The sequence below is a fragment of the Coniophora puteana genome (genome assembly GCF_000271625.1).
Source record: "Coniophora puteana RWD-64-598 SS2 unplaced genomic scaffold CONPUscaffold_1, whole genome shotgun sequence".
Classification (NCBI taxonomy): Eukaryota; Fungi; Basidiomycota; class Agaricomycetes; order Boletales; family Coniophoraceae; genus Coniophora; species Coniophora puteana.
The window spans coordinates 3,621,536-3,640,051 of NW_006913053.1; the positions used below are offsets into that span (position 1 = coordinate 3,621,536).

The 18,516-nt window shown below is 51.3% G+C and overlaps 8 protein-coding genes across 8 annotated transcripts; 4 read left to right on the forward strand and 4 right to left on the reverse strand.

Annotated features, from left to right (window-relative positions):
- Window positions 1-1,194: 1,194 nt before the first annotated feature.
- Window positions 1,195-2,840, forward strand: CONPUDRAFT_46769 (RabGAP TBC; the record flags this gene model as incomplete). The annotated part of the gene is made up of 4 exons (XM_007764421.1): window positions 1,195-1,550; window positions 1,613-2,098; window positions 2,163-2,587; window positions 2,638-2,840. 4 exons carry the CDS (start codon window positions 1,195-1,197, stop codon window positions 2,838-2,840), a joined length of 1,470 nt encoding a protein of 489 aa, XP_007762611.1.
- A 786-nt stretch (window positions 2,841-3,626) lies between these two features.
- On the forward strand, window positions 3,627-5,310 carry CONPUDRAFT_161766 (uncharacterized protein; the record flags this gene model as incomplete). Its single annotated transcript, XM_007765554.1, has 2 exons — window positions 3,627-3,830; window positions 3,891-5,310. 2 exons carry the CDS (start codon window positions 3,627-3,629, stop codon window positions 5,199-5,201), a joined length of 1,515 nt encoding a protein of 504 aa, XP_007763744.1. The 3' UTR covers window positions 5,202-5,310.
- A 272-nt stretch (window positions 5,311-5,582) lies between these two features.
- On the reverse strand, window positions 5,583-8,034 carry CONPUDRAFT_116284 (smf Mn2+ and Fe2+ transporter; the record flags this gene model as incomplete). The annotated part of the gene is made up of 10 exons (XM_007765555.1): window positions 7,672-8,034; window positions 7,518-7,614; window positions 7,431-7,467; window positions 7,093-7,379; window positions 6,914-7,034; window positions 6,502-6,862; window positions 6,336-6,448; window positions 6,167-6,279; window positions 5,868-6,107; window positions 5,583-5,753 (listed from the first exon to the last, which is right to left on the reverse strand). Exons 1-10 carry the CDS (start codon window positions 7,842-7,844, stop codon window positions 5,583-5,585), a joined length of 1,713 nt encoding a protein of 570 aa, XP_007763745.1. The 5' UTR covers window positions 7,845-8,034.
- A 551-nt stretch (window positions 8,035-8,585) lies between these two features.
- Window positions 8,586-10,690, reverse strand: CONPUDRAFT_69461 (ribonuclease H-like protein; the record flags this gene model as incomplete). The annotated part of the gene is made up of 9 exons (XM_007764517.1): window positions 8,586-8,663; window positions 8,941-9,168; window positions 9,223-9,521; window positions 9,570-9,651; window positions 9,707-9,761; window positions 9,818-10,127; window positions 10,219-10,246; window positions 10,375-10,451; window positions 10,669-10,690. The coding sequence occupies 9 exons, from the start codon at window positions 10,688-10,690 to the stop codon at window positions 8,586-8,588; spliced, it is 1,179 nt and encodes a 392-aa protein (XP_007762707.1).
- CONPUDRAFT_134454 (uncharacterized protein) lies at window positions 10,689-12,764 on the forward strand (the record flags this gene model as incomplete). Its single annotated transcript, XM_007765556.1, has 8 exons — window positions 10,689-10,791; window positions 10,826-10,855; window positions 10,908-11,086; window positions 11,148-11,173; window positions 11,221-11,422; window positions 11,475-11,529; window positions 11,584-11,664; window positions 11,714-12,764. The coding sequence occupies 8 exons, from the start codon at window positions 10,689-10,691 to the stop codon at window positions 11,974-11,976; spliced, it is 939 nt and encodes a 312-aa protein (XP_007763746.1). The 3' UTR covers window positions 11,977-12,764.
- Window positions 12,765-13,262: 498 nt separating this feature from the next.
- Window positions 13,263-14,720, reverse strand: CONPUDRAFT_116293 (uncharacterized protein). The gene is made up of 4 exons (XM_007765557.1): window positions 14,147-14,720; window positions 13,581-14,086; window positions 13,466-13,529; window positions 13,263-13,415 (listed from the first exon to the last, which is right to left on the reverse strand). Coding segments are annotated over exons 1-3 (870 nt in total). The 5' UTR covers window positions 14,510-14,720; the 3' UTR covers window positions 13,263-13,415; window positions 13,466-13,528.
- Window positions 14,721-15,056: 336 nt separating this feature from the next.
- On the reverse strand, window positions 15,057-17,314 carry CONPUDRAFT_96469 (uncharacterized protein). Its single transcript, XM_007765558.1, has 3 exons — window positions 16,901-17,314; window positions 15,404-15,900; window positions 15,057-15,352 (listed from the first exon to the last, which is right to left on the reverse strand). Coding segments are annotated over exons 1-3 (861 nt in total). The 5' UTR covers window positions 17,264-17,314; the 3' UTR covers window positions 15,057-15,351.
- Window positions 17,315-17,570: 256 nt separating this feature from the next.
- On the forward strand, window positions 17,571-18,266 carry CONPUDRAFT_87072 (Ca2+-binding EF-hand protein; the record flags this gene model as incomplete). The annotated part of the gene is made up of 3 exons (XM_007765491.1): window positions 17,571-17,829; window positions 17,887-18,034; window positions 18,179-18,266. 3 exons carry the CDS (start codon window positions 17,571-17,573, stop codon window positions 18,264-18,266), a joined length of 495 nt encoding a protein of 164 aa, XP_007763681.1.
- Between the last annotated feature and the right edge of the window lie 250 nt (window positions 18,267-18,516).

The following is an 18,516-nucleotide window of genomic DNA, read 5'->3' on the forward strand; positions in this document are numbered from 1 at the left end:
TGGTGAAACACGCCGGTAATCATCTCGGTGCTTAGAGCGGGAGCGGTTATAGGAGGATGGTCGGGTTTCAATGCGTGGCACCCGAGGATATGTGCGATGACGGGTGCGCACACGTCGTCATAGTTGGAGCATGATCCTATCCTTGTTTCACGGAGACCTAGAGTATTGTACGGAGACCAGTGTTGAGGCGGAGGTGCTTCAGGCTATCCATGTTTGCGTAGTCAATAACTAGCCTAGCGCGTTCTAATGTCAATGAGTGATGGCGGAATAGCGTGTGCTGTGTGAGCGGAGCAGGCGGCGCTGCCATGGGACCGGGGAATCGTGACGAAGAAGTGGATGCTACACAATACCGTTTCGGGAGACGATATTGGATCCTCCAAGGGTCGACCCTCCCAAGGTCACCCCCAAGTTTCCCCTCTTTTTCTCTCCATAACACGCCGCTCTTTTCATCTTTTCTACCTTTCAATATTCTCCTCCCACTCTCAAGCAATACCCCGGACCAGTTTTATGGACGCACAGGCCCCAACGTTAGCCCCCCCAACCCCCGTCCAAACATTACAGAATTCACCCGCATTAACCATTACGAGCATTCCAGAGCTCGCCCACTCGGATCAGGAGCGAACCTCGACGGAGAGTGCCATTTTTACAATATATTCGATGTATGGTGACGAAGAACAACAACCGGCCAGCTGGTCTGCAGCCGAGAAGAGCCCAAAGCAGGAGCTCGCCCAGCTCGCTCTCGGTGACAGCTTCAGCAACATATTTCAACAAGCGAGTCCTTACAAAGCTGTAGGTGATGCTGCATACGTCGATCTCACCAACCAGCAATCCTTCGACAAACGTCTTTCCGTACACCCGCAGCGGCGACCGCCCATGTCAAGACCTTATAGCTCAAGTAGCTCGGGACGGCTTTCATACGCCCGGGAGTCAGCATATGCCACAACATCATCGCAAGGCAGGAATACACTCGAGATCCCCTCTCCGCATTCATCCTCCAACGACCAGCGCCCGCGGACTGCCCCAACCAATCGATCAATCCCACCCAGCAACCCCGAGGCCTCACCATCCCCTTCTTCTGTCCGCAACAGCCGTCACTCGGAATCAAGACACTCTTCACGCCCCGTGCCGGACGCAGCAGACTCGCCCGAACATGACCCTGCCGTTATCCTCACTCCACCAACACCTTCGACGTCAATGCCTTCGGTCCCTCCACCACCGCCTCCACTTCCCGAACCGCAGACTCCTGACTTCCAAACGCCGTCGTCCTCACCATCAAGACAGAACAAAGCTCTAAGCGACACCACGACTACGTCTATATCAAGGTCAGAAGGCGAGGATGTCGACTCGTTCCTCATCCGCAGCACATATGCGCAACTCGAACACACTGGCGTGAAAGGCGACGGATATGAGGAAGGCGTTGAGCGTACTCGGGCGCGCGCACGCGTGAGTAGTGCGAGTGCTCTCCGTATGGAGGCAGCCACTGGGGATCCGTCGGACAAGTACCGCGAGCTGGATGAAAAGGAGGTCGATCTGCTCGCCAGTTTGGACCGGTACGTTTCAGCAGCAGGCTTATACAGATTGCTCTGTCTTTGCTCAATCGACTTTCCTGTAGCTATGGCTTCTTTAATACCCCATCGCACGACCGACTGATACTTCTACCCGCTGCTCCATTGCAAAAGCACTTGAGCGTGGTCGCTGCAGGTTCCCCCTCAGCCCCTTCCCAGGCACAGTCCCTGAGTCAGCTACCAACGCCAGGTTCCCCGCCGAAGGAGACAGAGCGGATCGCCAAATGGGGCCGCATGTTCGAGGTACGCAGTCGGGACAAGGGTGGGAACGTGGCCACTTGGGGCGTGAAGCAGGCAAAAGAGCACAAGCTGCGGCGGCGCGCATACAAGGGCATCCCGGACCGCTGGCGCAGCGCCGCATGGCAGGTGCTCATGGACCAGTTCGCGAACTCAGGCCACGACGAGCTCACCCGGCTCGGCAACGAATATCGCGAGGAGCTCGGCAAGCCGTCGACATACGATATCCAGATTGACCTGGACGTGCCGAGGACGATTAGTGGGCATATTATGTTTCGGACGCGGTACGGTGTGGGGTAAGTCGGTTGATCAATGACGTCTTGTTTTCTTTGTATTGCGGTATTAACTGTTTTATCCCAGTCAACGGTCACTATTTCACGTTCTTCACTCTTTCTCTTTACGATGCGAAACGTGCGGATATGTTCAAGGCATGGGTCCGATTGCTGCGACACTCCTCTGCTACATGGAGCCCGAGCGCGTTTATGCCGCGCTCGTGCGGTTACATGACGCGTACTCGATGCACAGTATCTTTAGCCCCGGCTTCCCTGGTCTACTTGAGGCGATCTACGTGCAGGAGCGACTAATGGAAATGTATATGCCTGACGTGTACAACGCATTCAAGAAGCACGCGATCTCCACGACTTCGTACGCGACCAAGTGGTATATCACGCTTTTTGCGAACAGCGTGCCATTCCAGACGCAGCTACGCCTATGGGACGCGTATCTCCTCGATGGCCAGGACGTGTTCGTTGCCGTTGCACTTGCAGTTGTGTGGGTCTACCGGGGTCAGTTCATGTTCATAAAGTCATGCCATGTTTTCTGACATTTCGCATAGATCACATCACGGCAACCTCCGCCAACTTTGAGACAGTGCTCTCCATGCTATCATCATTTTTCATCCCGGAATCCGATAATGACCTACTGGCATGGATAGAACATATGCTTGGGGACAAGAAAATTCGTGCGCAAATAACGGACTGGCGCAAGCAGTGGCGGGAGCTTGTTGCTAGTGGACGCGACCGCGACGCACTGCTTTAGCGTTTTTCTAGCCTTGGACCTCTGCACTGGCTGCTTGCTTCGCTGTCGTCTCTTCGTCGCATCACCTCCACAGCCATCCCCACCTTCGTCTCCGCCTCCACTATTACGGGCTAATGTTCATCGTCTCTTCTTTGCTCTGTGTTTTGCATAGCATCCCGGAATCTGTTACCACTATCGTCACCCATCATCGTCACCACCACCACCATCATCATCATCATCGTTTTCATCTCGTCTCCGCTTTTCTCTTTGTCCGACATTTTTCTTGTCTCATTCGTGGACATACATGAACTTTGCATCTGGCATTTTGGTAAGGAGCAAAAGCACGGCACGTTTGATTGAACGTTATTTTACTAGCTGGTTATTTAAGCGAGCTTCATGGTCTTTGGGCCTCGCGTTTATAGATAGTGCATCTTCGTTTTCAGGAACTGAGGATACCTATATCATACAATGACCTAAAACATGGGTGTGAAATGAGTGCTGAATGAGGAAGGGTTATCGTTCTTCCAGGAGACCCGCCTCGAGGTGGAGGAGATCAGATGAGGCAAGTTAGTAGCGTAGAGCAGCGATTTACCAAAAGCCCGGATGACAGCTTTGAAAATATGATGTTAGGAGACAGCCACAAGTTGGAACAGCTGTTGTGCTTCGGCATTCTCCGCGTCACTAGCGGTGGGTCCTTGCTATTGCGTGCGCCAACAACAGTCCATGTGCCAAGAATGTGCTTCTCAGAATTTACCGAAACTCTTTTGTCTCAACCCTGTGCAACGGGAACAGCTAGACGCATGAAAAATGCATGATGGCCTCTGCATACCCGAAATTCTTGCTCAAATCTTTGCTAACATCCACGACAATGATGATTTAGCCCAAGTAGCCTTGACATGCAAAACACTCAGCGAACCAGCGCGGGACGAGCTCTACCGACATCTTCCAAACCTCGCATATCTGTTCATGGGTCTTCCGGATGAAATTTGGGAAAACGAGAACACTCGGACGGTGCGTTGGTGGACCTATTTCAACGAAGTCAACGAAACTTAAGGTCAAATCCTTTGCCAGACGTTCCGTCGAATGATGCTCCCCAGTGACTGGCAGATATGTCGGCGCAATATGCACCGAGTCCAGTCCCTTGAACTCATGGACCCAAATCGCAGTTTTGGAGATGACATCGATGACCCCGGGTCCAACGGTACGGCGCGCACAGTCGAGCATGAAATGCTCGCCGCTATCTCGCATTACTCGGGTCTGCCTCTACTTCCCAATCTTCGAACGCTGCTCGTTGAAGGCGAGATGTGTCCATTGCCGTCGCTTCAGCTTCTCATGGGGCCCCAGCTAGAGGAGCTATCCTTCGATAACGTCCCCTTCAAAGCCATGCCGGTCCTGATCCAAGCGGGTCGCATGGCCTCTCTCAAAAGCCTGTCCTTAACCATGTATTTGTACTCGGGTGGGGACATACGCCTGTTGGATGCAGTCTTACTGGAGGCAATTCCGGCTATGCGGTCTCTCGAGTGTCTCTCCTTGGACAGATGTCGAAGTCCACTGCTGCTCGAAGCCTTGGCCTCCCTCCCGTGTCTGCACACATTAGAGCTTTCCATGTGGGACGAGAGAGATGGGTACCCCGAGCCCCTCGAGGAACTTGTATTCCCCCAGCTTCGGAAACTTTCAATTCCGAAACCGTTCCGTTTACATCCAGCTACCTACATTCGCATGCTGCAGAAGATGCGTAGTTCTGTTGGACTCACTTCACTAGAGACCGGCATCGATGCCCCAGAGCCAGAATTGGATAGTTTCATCCGGGCACTCACCACCTCTTCCCCGGACACGGTGATGAGAAACTTGGAAATGACCTGTTATTACCCCGGCTCCTTGGACTTTTCATTCTTTCGGCCACTCTTCACCTTTCAGCACCTGACACGATTTCTCCTCATGACTTCAACATTGACGATCAACGACGACAGGCTCGCAGCGCTCTCGCTCGCCTGGCCACACCTCCGCGACCTGACCATCCGTCTCCCCTTCACCGGGTGGCATCCAGGCCACAAAGTGACCCTCCGAGGGCTTGCAATGCTCCTGCACAACTGTCCCGAGCTCAGGGAGATAAACATTCTTGTTGACACCACATTCGCCAACAACTCGTCGACGAACATCCCGATGCAGGGCGCTCCTTTCAACACCAGGATCACAAGCATCACGCTAGGAGATTCGCCCATTGACAACGCCTACTTTGTTGCTTCTTGGCTGTCCCGCATGATGCCCCGGCTCCGCAACAACACCTGGTGGAGAACGCATCAAAGTGAAGAGGAATGGGAAGTGGCTCATCCCAAGTGGGTACGTGTAAACGAACTGCTAGGACGGCGGCCGTACCCGTAGAATTTTCTTCTTTGCGATGCTGTTAGCGTTGGACGATGGCAGTGCGATGAAAGTTCGTCTATTACATTAGCGACAACTATAAAGAGCCAGAAATGATACCCAATTCGCCTCACGATCTTTGCGTTGCTACGATTTACCTTCCTTCTTGAAAGACCACTCGTGCTCAATTAAAATCGTTTGAGCGCCGTACCTAGAGCAGCTCGCCAATATTTTATCGGAGTTGAGTGCGCCGCCATAGACGGCACGTCTTTGAAAAGCAGGTTGACAGATCGAACGATGCAAGTTTGCCGTTCCTTGGTTCTCGCGGGATTGAAGTCGTGACCACACACTTTCGAGGTCATCATCATCGATCGATGTCAAGTATATGTACAGATGTATGGATCAACCGCCCTGTCCCATGCCTAGAGTTACAATAACGTACACATTAGCGATGACTATAACGAGCCAGATAAGGTACCCAATGAATATCACTATCTTGCCGTTACTGTAGTCTACAAAGTCTGTTTGTTCTTCCTGTTTTTCCGTCTGCGGTGCACGCTGCGGCGCACCGCTCTCTGCGGCCGGAAGTGGTAGCTCACACAAAGTTGAGCCGAGGGAGGTCATGCGAGTGTGCATCGGTGGAGGGGGTTGTGAGGTCGTTGGGGAAATAGTATGCGTGAGGGTAACATGGGATGAAACAAGTGCAGGCGAGTTACTATCCGTGTTCAATGGTGTCTTGCGTACGCGCATGACCGTGGAGGATGAGGTAAGCCAGACGAGAGGGAAAGTGATGAATGGGAGGACGATCGAAAGTACGACTTGGCTAATAACAAGCAAAGTGTTGATGCCCGAAGGACCGACAGCGACTGCAACCACCATGGACGGAATGAGTCCCAAAAGGCGGGTAAGCAGACGACGTACGACGGGCTGAAAAAAAGAGTTCAGCATATAAGTTGGGGTTGAGTAGAAACGTAAACGATACTTACGGAGACTTTCCACCGCAAAAAGCCCTCGGAGACACTTTGTCCGGCTACTGTGGCCACGATGGAGGCGCTCTGGCCTGCAGCAAGCAAGGCCAACGCAAACAAAAGGGCGGCACCTGTTAATTATTCGTCAGAGCCAACTTTATGAAAACACGAAACGATAAATGCCAACCTTTGCCAATCGTTGACTGAATCAAAGTATGGGCATCAAACAGACTTGCGGGAGATTCATTCCCATACTCCCCCGACTGATAGAAGAAAACAGCGCTCGCCAAGATGAGGATCCTACGCAATTAATTGGTGAGAGGAGGCAAGAGCGCATTACGGTTGAAACGTACATTGAATTGATGATGACAGCAAAACCCAGTAAGCAAACAACGATATCGACCATTGCATGGTATAGGTGGGCCGCGACAAAAGCGTAGCTGTTATTCTCCTTCTCCGCGTGGCTTGCTGGCAGTGCGGGGGCATTCGAGCTTTCTGCGCGGAAGAGCGATGCACAATAGGTACCGAATGATCGGAGAGATCGCCTGACAACTTGCTGTAGGCGTGTTTCGTTGCGAAGCGAGAAACTGAAGGCCGAGCTAGTAGTGGTAGAAACTGTCTTGAGCGGCGCTCCAGCAACTCTATCTTGTGTCGCAAGGTGAGAGCCCAAGAAGAGACTATGAGGCATGACTGTTGCACCGAGAATTCCTACAGCTGTATACAAGGCTTAACCCAGAAATGTTTGAAGGAAGTTAAAAGGCATACATGTATACAGTGCACCGTCTGCGAATATCTCCTTGGATGGCACGAAACCGTCAAAGGCTGTGCCCCACTGTACAGTGGTCTTGCCTATGATAATGGCCATGCAGACAAGGACGGCAAACACCTACACAAAGTTAGCACCCACTATCAACTGTCCATTAGCCAGCCAACAATGAACTCACTAGTGCTGCAATTATCAACTCGAACATTCTTACAGGTTTACCATTCAAGGGGTTTCCCAGCGCTAAGATGAGTAGAACGTCGGCGGAGGTCAACAACACTCCGCCCCATAGTGGAAGCGCTGGGAACAGGAGGTTGAGAGCGATGGCCGAGCCTAGAAGTTCTGCAAGATCTGTGCTAACAATTGCAACCTCGGATAGCGCATATAGAGGGTAAAGGACGGCCCATCGCCATATGCGACCATGGCGAGGTCTATCGTAGAACAGGAGACGGCAGTGGGATGCTAAGTCTGGTAAGAGTTAGAATTGACTATGAATTAGAGAGGCAGCACGTTGCTCACCTAGGCCTGTGACAACCCCTAGTCTAGTCGCCAGGACCTGGAAGGCATAAGTCAGAACATGCACTAGTCCAACTTCAAAACACGCACCTGCAGAAAGGCAGCAAACAATCCTGACAGGAGGACGACGAAAAGCAACTTGTAGCCGTATTGTGACCCCGCTTGAAGATCGACTCCCCAGTTTCCCCTAGAAAGTAGCAGATCGATGGGGATGCCACATGAGTGAAATGACGAGAGTACATACGGGTCAAAGTACGCGACGGAGCACACGATGCCTGCACCGGTGTGCTTTCTTGCGTGGTGCAAGACGGTCCAACCAACGTCATAAAGGCTTGAGACCCATTGCGGACTCTTACGGGCCGAGCTCGAGTCCTGGGGTCGTGGTTCCTCGACCAGAGGGAGAATCGGGATCGACATCGTCTGCGCAGAGGACACTGCAGAAACGCGTGGGTGAGTGCGACGAGGGGCCGATTATGAGAAGGTGGGACTGGGCATTTCTGAAGGAGGATCGGGAACGAGTTTAATATGTCATACGAGCCGGCCGCGGCGGAGCCAATGGACAGTGCCAAGGTTGGAAACCCCGTCTCGAGGATCCCGTTGGCTGTCAAGGCGAGGCACCCCGTCCCCACCTCCCTCCTCCGCCGGGAGAAAATTCACGATCAAGGAGTTACTGTCAATCACGTTCTGTCCATGACGCTGTTGTCAACACTGTTGCTTCCGAAGCTTATGTAAAACTTTTCCCCATGAGTACTTGATTTTGGCAACTATGGAACAAGGATAGGCAGGACTCGTTGTAGCGCTCAGGCTGGGCGTCACCACTTGCGGGCCGAACCACATGGAGCAGTACCAAGTCATTGAAGCAAACATAGTCATGACGCCAATGGAGGTTAATCGCTGGGATGGGATTGGTTTGTTTTATTACACTTTGCCACGCACCGCTGGTGCATGCGCATTAAGATTGGTAGGATACACAAAAATAAAATGCGCCCTCAAGTGCGTGCAAGTCGTCATAGACACTACTGCGACGTTCAATACCATTAATCGTCGACGCCTTCTGCCAGTTTCGTTGGAGCACGCATCTTCAATCAGAGTCACATTCCCCATTCAACTCTATGCTCCGTCGTCTACTTGGTGTCATCATGAGAAAACACCGTATTTTCAAAAGTCCGAGTCAAAATTACCGTCCTTGCCCAAAATGAGCAATTCGTCGTCGGACAAGAGCCCTCCAGCGTATTCCTGGAAACCACAGGTGATCAAGAGATAAGAGCAATCAAGCGTACGGTACACTTGCGTTCAATTCACTTTCACTCAACGGGGTGTTCTTGGCTACCCCTCCTGGTCGAGACGAGGGTGTTGCGGAAGCCCGGCTGCGAGATTTCGGGGCCGGCTCAACTTTTCGAGGTGACAATGAGCCTTTTGAATTAGCAGGTGATACAAGCAATCGGCTTTGTGTATTTTGGGGACGAGTAGGTTGTCTTGAACTTGAACTAGAAGATAGGGGTTTCCGAATTACCTGCTGCGAAGGAGCGGTGGGTAGTCTCGGATCCGCAATTTTAGCCGGCGGTCGCGAAGGGTTCTTTCCTGACGAATTTGCTAATGGTGGTTTTGTCTCCTGGCGCTGTGGTGTCTTTTTCACAACAGTCTTCGTCGGCGAAGGTGGAGTGGTAGGAACCTCCCTCGTTGTGGGTGTTTCATCACAGTTGGCAGCTTCCTCGTCGTCAAGAAGGCAGTCTGCATATTCCTATTGCCGACATCAGGACAAAGACGGTAGAGTCAAGTTGGGCTTGAGGCCTACATCGAGATCCCCGGGAATCTCTGGGCGCATCTTCGCAATAACCTCATCCTCGTCTCTTTTCCAGTCACGTTCCTCAAGCTTTGGAAAAGCCGTCCCTGCTACTGCCAACCTGTCCGCGCCTTCGTTGCCAGGAATGCCAGCGTGACCCTTGACATGTTTCAGTTTTATGGTGTGACCAGAGTTGGCATGGTACGTGAGCAAAGCATCAAGGTATTTGATAAGAGGTTGGTTCTTGACTGGGCCACCAGTAGACGCTCGAAACCCATTAGCGCGCCACTTGGGTATCCACGACTGAAAACCTGAAAGAAAAATGTCAGCTTATTGATAGATACAAGAAAGTCGCATACATTGTATAGAGTAAGATGAATCAGTTTTGATAATCAGCGTCCCTTTCGAAGCGGAAGTTGTCTCAAGCACTCGAACAATTGCCTGCAGCGCATATATCAAGACCATTATCACGCCACGAATGTAAATGTGGACGTACACATAGTTCTGCGCGATTATTGGTCTGATCGCCGGGGCATCTTTCTGAAATGTTCCTGTAGATTTGATCGCAGTCAGGCGGTAGTTTGGCGACGAAAGGTAGCAGACGCACCTTGGATCATCGTGGCCCCACCATACGCCCAAACCTGCTACAGATCCCGGCTGCCCGTTTCCCCGACATGCACCATCGCAGTATACCACATCAGCGCCGACTTCGTCCTCATGTTCTTCCCTACCAGCAGGTTCGTGTTTGTACCGAGTAGCCCTCGGTCCTGCCGGATTTTCAATGACAGCAGCGCTGGATGCAGCGGGGGCCGTCGCGTTCGCTACTGAAGCACGCGTCCGATGCGGAGACGGTACATCTTGAACATCTACGAACGCTTGGGCATCCTCGATTGAGCCGAACTTCTTGTGTCTGGCGCCTGGAAAGCCCTTAATCTGTGCGTCACAAGTATCCCTTGAGGGTGGTTCACTGTCTTTCTTACATCTGAGCGGAGGAGACTGAGGACTTACCAGTCGTAATAAATCCCAGGCTGCCTGCCTACACGAACAGCGTAAAAAGTGCCTTTACTGGCCTTTGGCATGGCGCGAAAACGCCCTCCGAGCTGTGGTAGGACAGATGAACTCGGTACTTGTATTACAGGTCTCAGATGACGGTTGGGTGCAAACCTCGGCACCAAACGAGAGCGCAAGCGAGAAATGAGGTGAATCGATAAACGAGGCACGGTCTAAGAGGCCTGAAGGCGCTAGAAGCCCAGCCAGGCAATTATAAGCGTCTAAGAAAGAACTGGTGCTAATTGGTGGCACCGAGTTTAACACAGTGTAAGAGAAAACGCTGTATGATGTTGACCCTAACCACGAAACAGGGTTGAGGTTTTGGTCAGAGAACTCCCACGTGATATGGTTATGTCCTTGGTCGCTATCTGCCAATTGGGGTTTGGCTCCTAGCCATTCCCATCGTACTTCGCCAGCCTTTAAAGGACATGTCCCTCAGCGATGTCCACGACCAATACTATCTAGAGGCGCGCTGCGCTAACACCCATCTCAAGTTCTATCTATGGCTCAATTTTGGTCTTGCTTTATTCGGTTCGTTGCAACAGAAACCGGGCAAGTTCACTAGACGGACAGCCCGTAGATGAGCAGCTAGATGGTGAGCGGATGGCATCAAGTCTAACGCTAATGTCAATCTCATCTTAATTTAGTCGGAATTGCTGCTTGGAGAAAGCAGGCTATTAAAGCATATGAAATTTCTGGTTCTCCGCTGGACCAGACCGCTCAGGTTACAAACAACATGCTGACTGTGAAGGAGCTCCTTGTCCCAATACCTCGCGAAGAAATAAGGACTATGCGTTGTCTCGGACTAAACTATGCTGACCACGCGGTGAGTGTGGTACAAGAATTGCGCCCTTAGAGGCCATGGGCTGAAGCATATTATGCTTCAGGCGGAGGCCAACATGGATTTGCCTGAGTACGCGAGTTCACTTATACACATTACTTTAACTCAAACTGCTCCAGAGTCCCTACAATGTTCATGAAAGCCACGACTTCCGTAATCGGACATGGTGCCTCTATATGCGTGCCTCGGATAGCGCAGCCCGTCTCTGAGCACCTCCCCGATTATGAGGCTGAAGTCGCTATTATAATCAGCAAGCCCGCAAAAGACGTGACTGAGGCTGATGCGTTGACTTACGTCCTTGGATATGCTGCTGCAAACGATGTATGTTGTTTCGCTCTTCATATAAGCCATTCACTGAACGGTTTCGTATCAGGTGTCATTCCGCAAACACCAAATGATGACGTCGCAAGCCTGCTCAAAGAGCTTCGGTGTGTATAGGTCTGCTAACATAATGGACATAATTTAGAACTGCCCATCTACAGACAACACTACTCCTCTTGGATCTTGTATCGTTTCTAGTCGAACAATTTCCGATCCACAGAATCTTCCGATTACCTTCACACGTAACAGCAAGAAACACCTCATGAGCTGCTCAATATTCTATCGTACGAGAGTGCCTTTTCAACACCTTCAGCGAGCAAATTTTCACCATTGCCCAAACGGTATCCTACTTATCTCAAGGCACAACCCTTGAAGCAGGCTCGGTCATCCTGACCGGCACACCCAAGGGTGTGGGTTTCACTCGTAGCCCGCCAACTTTCCTCAAGCATGGTGATGAAAGCCGAGTGTATATCGGGAACGGTATTGGGACATTGGTTAATCCCGTCATCAAGGAGGGGATTCAGGAAAACTGGGAACTCACTACACCACAGTAGAGGCCAGACATGCTCGTTTGGTGCCAGACACTATAATGAGGTATTGTGGACAAAAAACTAAATTGATTCCATTAATGACCCGACAAAAACCTGGTGCATGCGTGCTAGTACTAAAAGGCTAGAGACATTAATATAGGTGTTTATGCTTTGACGGTAATTTCATAAGTAGAAGCTTGGTGAAGAAAAGCTCGTTTGAAATATGATACGCGGTGTTAGTTAGCAGTGGAAAACAAATGCACTTCTGAAGTAGTCTTTGCCATGAGTGTCGTGAGCGCAAATCAGAATGCACAGCTCACCAATAAGTCAGCCGCTTCACGCCAGAGAAGAACCTGTCCATCGTGTTGTGAACGATCGGGAACCTAGAGACACCGCACTTCTCGCTCTCAATATGCTGACAGAGTCCGCTGAGAGTGTTGAAGTGAGCACCACAACTCGACATCGGGCAGCGGTACGACTTGGCCTGGTGGCGAGGGCTCGAGAGATGTTTGTTCAAGTCGACGATGGCGCGGAACTGAGACTGGCAAAGATAACATTGGTAGGCGCGGCCGTTCCACGAAGCATCGGTGGCGATATACTTCGTCATGCTGTCGCCGCCAGTCAGGAGGCGCGTGGTGATGACATTGCCCCTGTCCACCTGGCGGACGTAGCTATCGACTGCATGTCTGTTGACCCCTGAACGGCAACCACCGTTCTCCAGGTGGAGGACGAGGGCAGACTTGGAAACGAAGGCTTGTCCACACCCGCTGAACGGACATACGAAGTCAGCGCTCCGGTGGATCCTTGAGTTCAGGTGCTAAAGATACCCAGAACATTACTTATGTACGTCACTGGCGGGTATCTGGACTCACATACCGCTTGAAGGTTTGAAGCCGAGAAGAACCCCTTCTCGCAAGACGTGCAATAATAGTGGGCGGGAGACTGACGCCAGTGTTCTCGCAGTCCATAGTTATTGACGAACCAGCGGTTGCACTGTTGACAGTAGGGTTCATCTTCTTCTAACGGGTACATCGCAGCGAAGGCGATGTGTAGCTGGGGTCTAGTGAGGAACTCGGAAGGGAATGGCCAACACGGTGTACTAAATACCGCAAAATTAAGGAGCGGTAGAATCAACGAGTTCCGAGAGGGGAATGAGTGAATGTCGTTGCCAAGTGCTAGTGAGACATTGATGACCTTACATAAATACAGGACCGCTTAGATTCCATACCGTCAGATTCCATGTTGTTCCATTTCTGATTCTTATGAAAGAAGCTCCCGCGCTACCCACTGCGCTAATACCATTTGCTGCCGCTGAATCTATTTCACTTTCAAGTTGCTTGTGCAACGGATTCCAAAGAGTTCGCAATATTTCAAAGCTGAGTACATTCTTGGCTGCAGGCAGTGAAGCACAATAAATATCGACATCCATAGCATCCTTGAGGCCCAGTAGTTATAATGTACACCTGATCTAGATATCAGTTCCCTCACTGCTGAACGACAATGATATACGCACACAGTGGTAGCAGTTAGTATGCAGTCGACGGAAAGAACGGACGTGTTATGTTACAGAAGTCGATCTGGGAGTTGAAATTATTCTAAGAAATAGCCAGAGGCGAGAAATTACTCACTACAGACTGAGTCTCTTCATGTCATCGAAAACCCTGTCCATGGTGTCCCTCACGGCCCGGAACTTAAAGACACCACATTTCTCGCTCTCAATGTGCTGACATAGCCCACTGAGAGTGCTAAAGTGAACACCACATGAGATGTTGGGACACCGATATGACTTCGATTCATGCCTCGGGCTCGCGAGGTGTTTGTTCAAGTCGGCGAGCTGGCGGAACTCGCGGTGACAGAGCACACATTCGTACGCGTGGCCGTTCCATGAACCGCACGTAGCTATGTATTCCTTGTAGACTTCGAAGGCGCCTGTAATCATGCGAGAGGGATCGGTGATGATATTGTGGGTGTCCTTCTGGCGGACGAAGTAGTCGATCTCGCGTTTGCTCACTCTAGAGGCACAGCCGCCTGACTCTAGGTGGAGAACGAGCGCCGACCTGGATACAAAAGACATTCCACAGCCTCTGAATGGACACATGACATCTTGCGGGTGATGAAGCTTCGAGTTGCGATGCTGCGCGGGGCACCGGCTGGCATCAATACATCGAACGCTGAAGGAACTTTGATAGCTTACCGATCTTAAGTGCGAGTCCGACATGAAATCACGATCGCAGTCGATGCAATAGTGATGAGCAGGTGACTGGCGGTAGTGTTCCTTGAGGCCTAGTTCATTCTGGAATACCTGATCACAATGTCGGCACCACCAGTGACAATCTTCCATATGTTCCTCGAGTTCGTCATCGTCGTCAAAGTCCTCTTCGCAGTGGCGGCAGTAAGAGTGATAGGGACTGTTCACATAGTGCGACAAGAGTGCGTTCCACGACATGAAGTCCCTGTCACACTTCCAGCACATCCAGTGAGCTGAAGAGTCGTTAACATGCTGGACCCATGCGCCATTACTGTTGAAGTATCGGTCGCATCTATTGCAATAAACCATGGTGACCTAGGTCTTGCTTGAAGTTGCGCCTACGACGGGTGAAATTTCTGACGTCGCCTGTCAGCCTACCGTTGGCGGACTCCGGGAGAGGATATCGATGAGGGATATCGATAGAACCTCAGCAGACGCCCTGTGCGGATATATAAGTAGTAAAAGGAAGAGCCACGACTTCTACTTTGTTTCCGTTGGTTCTTGATTTCTCACAGGTCCCAAAAAGGTGGAAGTTCTTGTGAGATGCAAGTGGAGGACGTGAGATTAATTCTGCGGGGACTAACAGTGACTCGAACCTCTAATCCATATTTAGCCCATTGTGAAGACGCCGCTATCTAGGGAAGCGACAAGGGATCTTGGGGTACTATCTATAGGAAAACAACATTATCCCAACGCTCACTTTGAAGGGACGGCCTGAGGCTGCTCACCTTCATGTTAGCATCCTCTGGCCAGCAAACTCGAAGAGTCTATCCGTAGTACTCTTCGCCGCTAGCGGCGGATAAGCTAGCACCAATTACTAATTGTGCCACAAAGAACTTTGCCTGATACCTTTAGAGACTGTCCGAATAGGAGCGCATTTATTCGCACAAAGTACACCAGAGTCACCAAAGGAAATGATTGCAAAGAGACAGACAACAAGCCCCGGCTACAGCAAAATCAGGGATGCTCCGAGCTACTGTGATGCTACATAGATGCGGCCTGCGCAGATTATTGGTTATACAACAGACAAGATAAGTAATCACCTTCTCGAGGCTACATTAAAGCGACGACCACAGCGTCTTTGATAAGAGACAGGTGACGGGGGAAAGGAAGAAAGAGAAAAACAGGACACGCGCCGCCACACGAGACAATCTGAAAGACAAAGTTATTCAAGAGATCATCCAGAAGCGAGCGACTGCTTACTACATAGTAAGCCTCCTCATGCCATTATAGACCGAGTCCATAGTGTTCTGCACGACCTGGAACCTATGGACCCCACATGTCTCACTCTCAATGTGCTGGCATAGCCCGCTGAGAGTGTTAAAGTGAGCACCGCAACTCGACATCGGGCAGCGGTACGACCTGGCCTGGTGGCGAGGGCTCGCAAGATGCTTGTTCAAGTCAACGAGGGTGCGGAACGGGGCATGACAGAAATAACACTGGTAGGCGCGCCCGTTCCACGAACGGTTGGTGGCGATGAACGTCGTTGTGCTGTCTCCGTCAGTCAAGAGGCGTGTGGTGATGATATTGTCCCTGTCAAGCTGGCGGACGTAATTGTCGACCATGCGCCTGTTGACTCCCGAGCGGCAACCACCATTCTCCAGGTGAGAGACGAGGGCAGATTTGGAAACGAAGGCTTGTCCACACCCGTTGAACGGACACGGAACATCGGCAGTGCGGTGGGTCTTTGAGTTCAAGTGCTAAAGAGGCCATCAGCTATGTACGCGGCTGGCATTTAAGTTCACTCACTGCGTGCAGGTTCGAGGCCGATGTAAACCCTCTCTCGCAAGACACGCAATAGGAGTGGGCGGGGGACTGACGCCAATGTTCGCGCAATCCGTAATTGTTGGTGCACCATCTCTTGCACTGCTCACAATAGGGCTCATCTGCTTGTAACGGATACATGACGGAGGCGGGGCCAGCTGGATTGTGGTGATGTGATGTGAACGGGAGGAGCGACGACAAGAGGAGATTTGGAGGTGACGAGAGGGTGTTTAAATACCGGAACATTCCAGGTTGTTGTTCTAAATTGTGCTTATCTGTGCGAGTCACATCTTTGCAAAACATACCATAAATGGTCAAATGTTGGAAGAACTTCGTGCTCTTCTTTGATGACTCGATTGAATGAGCCTGTGGTGATTTCTCATGAATTTCAGCGCTGCGATTGATAATTAGGTTTTTCGGTGGGGTATACTTGGATCCATCTTGCCAAATCAAAGTGACTTGGACCTCTTCGATCTAATGTTAGTCCGCCACAGCCAGCCATAGTCATACTTAGCCTACCAAAAAGAGACCGTCATGAAGTCGCCGCTGCCCGGCGAAGTAAAACAGGGTGATATCTACAAAGCGGAAGTATTCAGGCCATTAGGAAGGCTGCTCACCATCACGGTGGCATTAACTCGTGCATGCAGAGGCTGTCCTTGGTGACCCTGCCGCCATTGGTATGTGGGCTGGCACTTCTTGCTCGTAGTACCCTTAGGAGCCTCGCGGCTCGCCTAATGCCTTTAGAAACAGTTTACCTGAATAATAGTACATTTATTGAAGCAAGGTAACGCCAGAGTCAACATGAGGACGAGCACAGGAAGACAGATGACAAGCCGCAGCTACAGCAGATTCAATGGCGATCCGAGTTCTCGAGGTGCTACATAGATGTGGCCTAAGCGAATTCTTGAATGGACGACAACAAAGTTAGGCGCTTACCTGTCTGAGGCTCCATTCTGCATTAAAGGGACGATCACAGTCCACGCAATAGTGATGAGCAGGCGACTGGCGGTAGTGCTCCTTTAAACCCCTCTCATTTTTGAACACTTTGTCGTGGTTAGAGCACCACCAGTGTTCGTCTTCCATGTGCTGGTCACGCTCTTCGTCATCGTCAAAGTCCTCCTCGCATTCGCGGCAGTACGAATGTTCGCGGCTGTTCACAAAGTGCTGCAGCCTTGCATTGTGCGTCTCAAAGTCTTTGTCACATTGAGAGCAAAGCCAGTGAGACGAGGAGTCCTCGATATGCTGGTCTAGTGCGCGCTGCGAGTTGAAGGGGCGTTCGCATCTTTCGCAATAGGCCATGGCGAGGTGGCCGAGCCTCCCAGGAGATGTGAGTCAGAGGACAGAGAAGCTCTGTATTTGTATACTGCCATCGTGAGAGGAGGCGACTGAGTCAGACCGGAAAGACATAGGGCGTCTCTCGACCATACATGGTTAAGGTGAAAGTCGTTGAGGCCAGCCACAAAAGCTATTTTGGCTATGTTCACACGAGTCCCGGGGTCCAACCCGCGTACCTTGTCACGCTTTCACGCGTCAAACACCCATGCAGTGGCAACCCTCCCGACACCGTTCCTCCGTTGCCTCCTCCTCCACCATTGCACCCCCCAGCATGTACAGCGCGTCCGCACAGAAGGCCAAACGCCGTACCCACACGCGTCCCGAGCTCACGGATGAGCAGAAGCAGGAAATCAAGGAGGCGTTCGAGCTGTTCGACACGGACAAGGACGGCTCACTCGACTACCACGAGCTCAAGGTCGCCATGCGCGCGCTCGGGTTCGACCTCAAGAAGGCGGAGGTGCTCAAGATCCTCCGGGACCACGACAAGACTGGCCACGGGCTCATTGACTTTGAGGACTTCGCGAAAATCAGTTGAGTGGCAGGGCGTGACTGACGCGTCCTTTGTTTGCTAAACGCGTGTTGTTTAGTGAGCGAGCGGATCCTTGCTCGGGATCCTATGGAGGAGATTCGACGCGCTTTTCAGCTGTTCGATGATGACAATACCGGCAAAATTAGCTTGCGGAACCTCCGGCGGGTGGCAAAGGAGATCGGAGACCGGTTAGAAGACGATGAGCTGTGAGTGTTGTACACTGCGTTCGTTTTCTAGCCTCCACAGCATGAAAGTCGGAGCCATCCCCCGATTCCTCTTGTTGCCGGACGCTTACTTTTATTTACAACTCCCTTTTTGACGCGTTTTGCTAACTTGAACGAATCCACTAGCCAAGCCATGATAGACGAATTCGACCTCGACCAGGATGGCGAAATCAATGAACAAGAGTTCTTCGCTATCATGACAGACGATGCATGAGACGCTTTCTGCACCATCCACTTCTCCGTCTTGCTATCGCTTCCTCTAGTTCCCGTTTCCACACCCACGATTTACATCATCATCATCTCTACCACCTGCCGGTAAGAGTTCTGCTTCAACGACGAAGTGCTTAGCCTTGACGGATCTACTACAGGCCATCAATAGTTGTACCCCTTGATATACCATTTGTAGTCGTAAGCGACAAGTTTATAAGGCCGAACACATTGCATCGTGCACTCGTCCTGCACTC

Excerpts from the sequence above, each read along its gene's own strand:
- CONPUDRAFT_116293 (XM_007765557.1), bottom strand. The coding sequence starts at position 14,509 with ATGGTTTATTGCAATAGATGCGACCGATACTTCAACAGTAATGGCGCA. Across the intron at positions 14,087-14,146 it reads CGGACTCGCACTTAAGATCG|CATCGCAACTCGAAGCTTCA; the intron begins GTAAGCTATCAA and ends TGCCCCGCGCAG.
- CONPUDRAFT_96469 (XM_007765558.1), bottom strand. The coding sequence starts at position 17,263 with ATGGCCTATTGCGAAAGATGCGAACGCCCCTTCAACTCGCAGCGCGCA. Across the intron at positions 15,901-16,900 it reads CAGAATGGAGCCTCAGACAG|CACTTGAACTCAAAGACCCA; the intron begins GTAAGCGCCTAA and ends TGGCCTCTTTAG.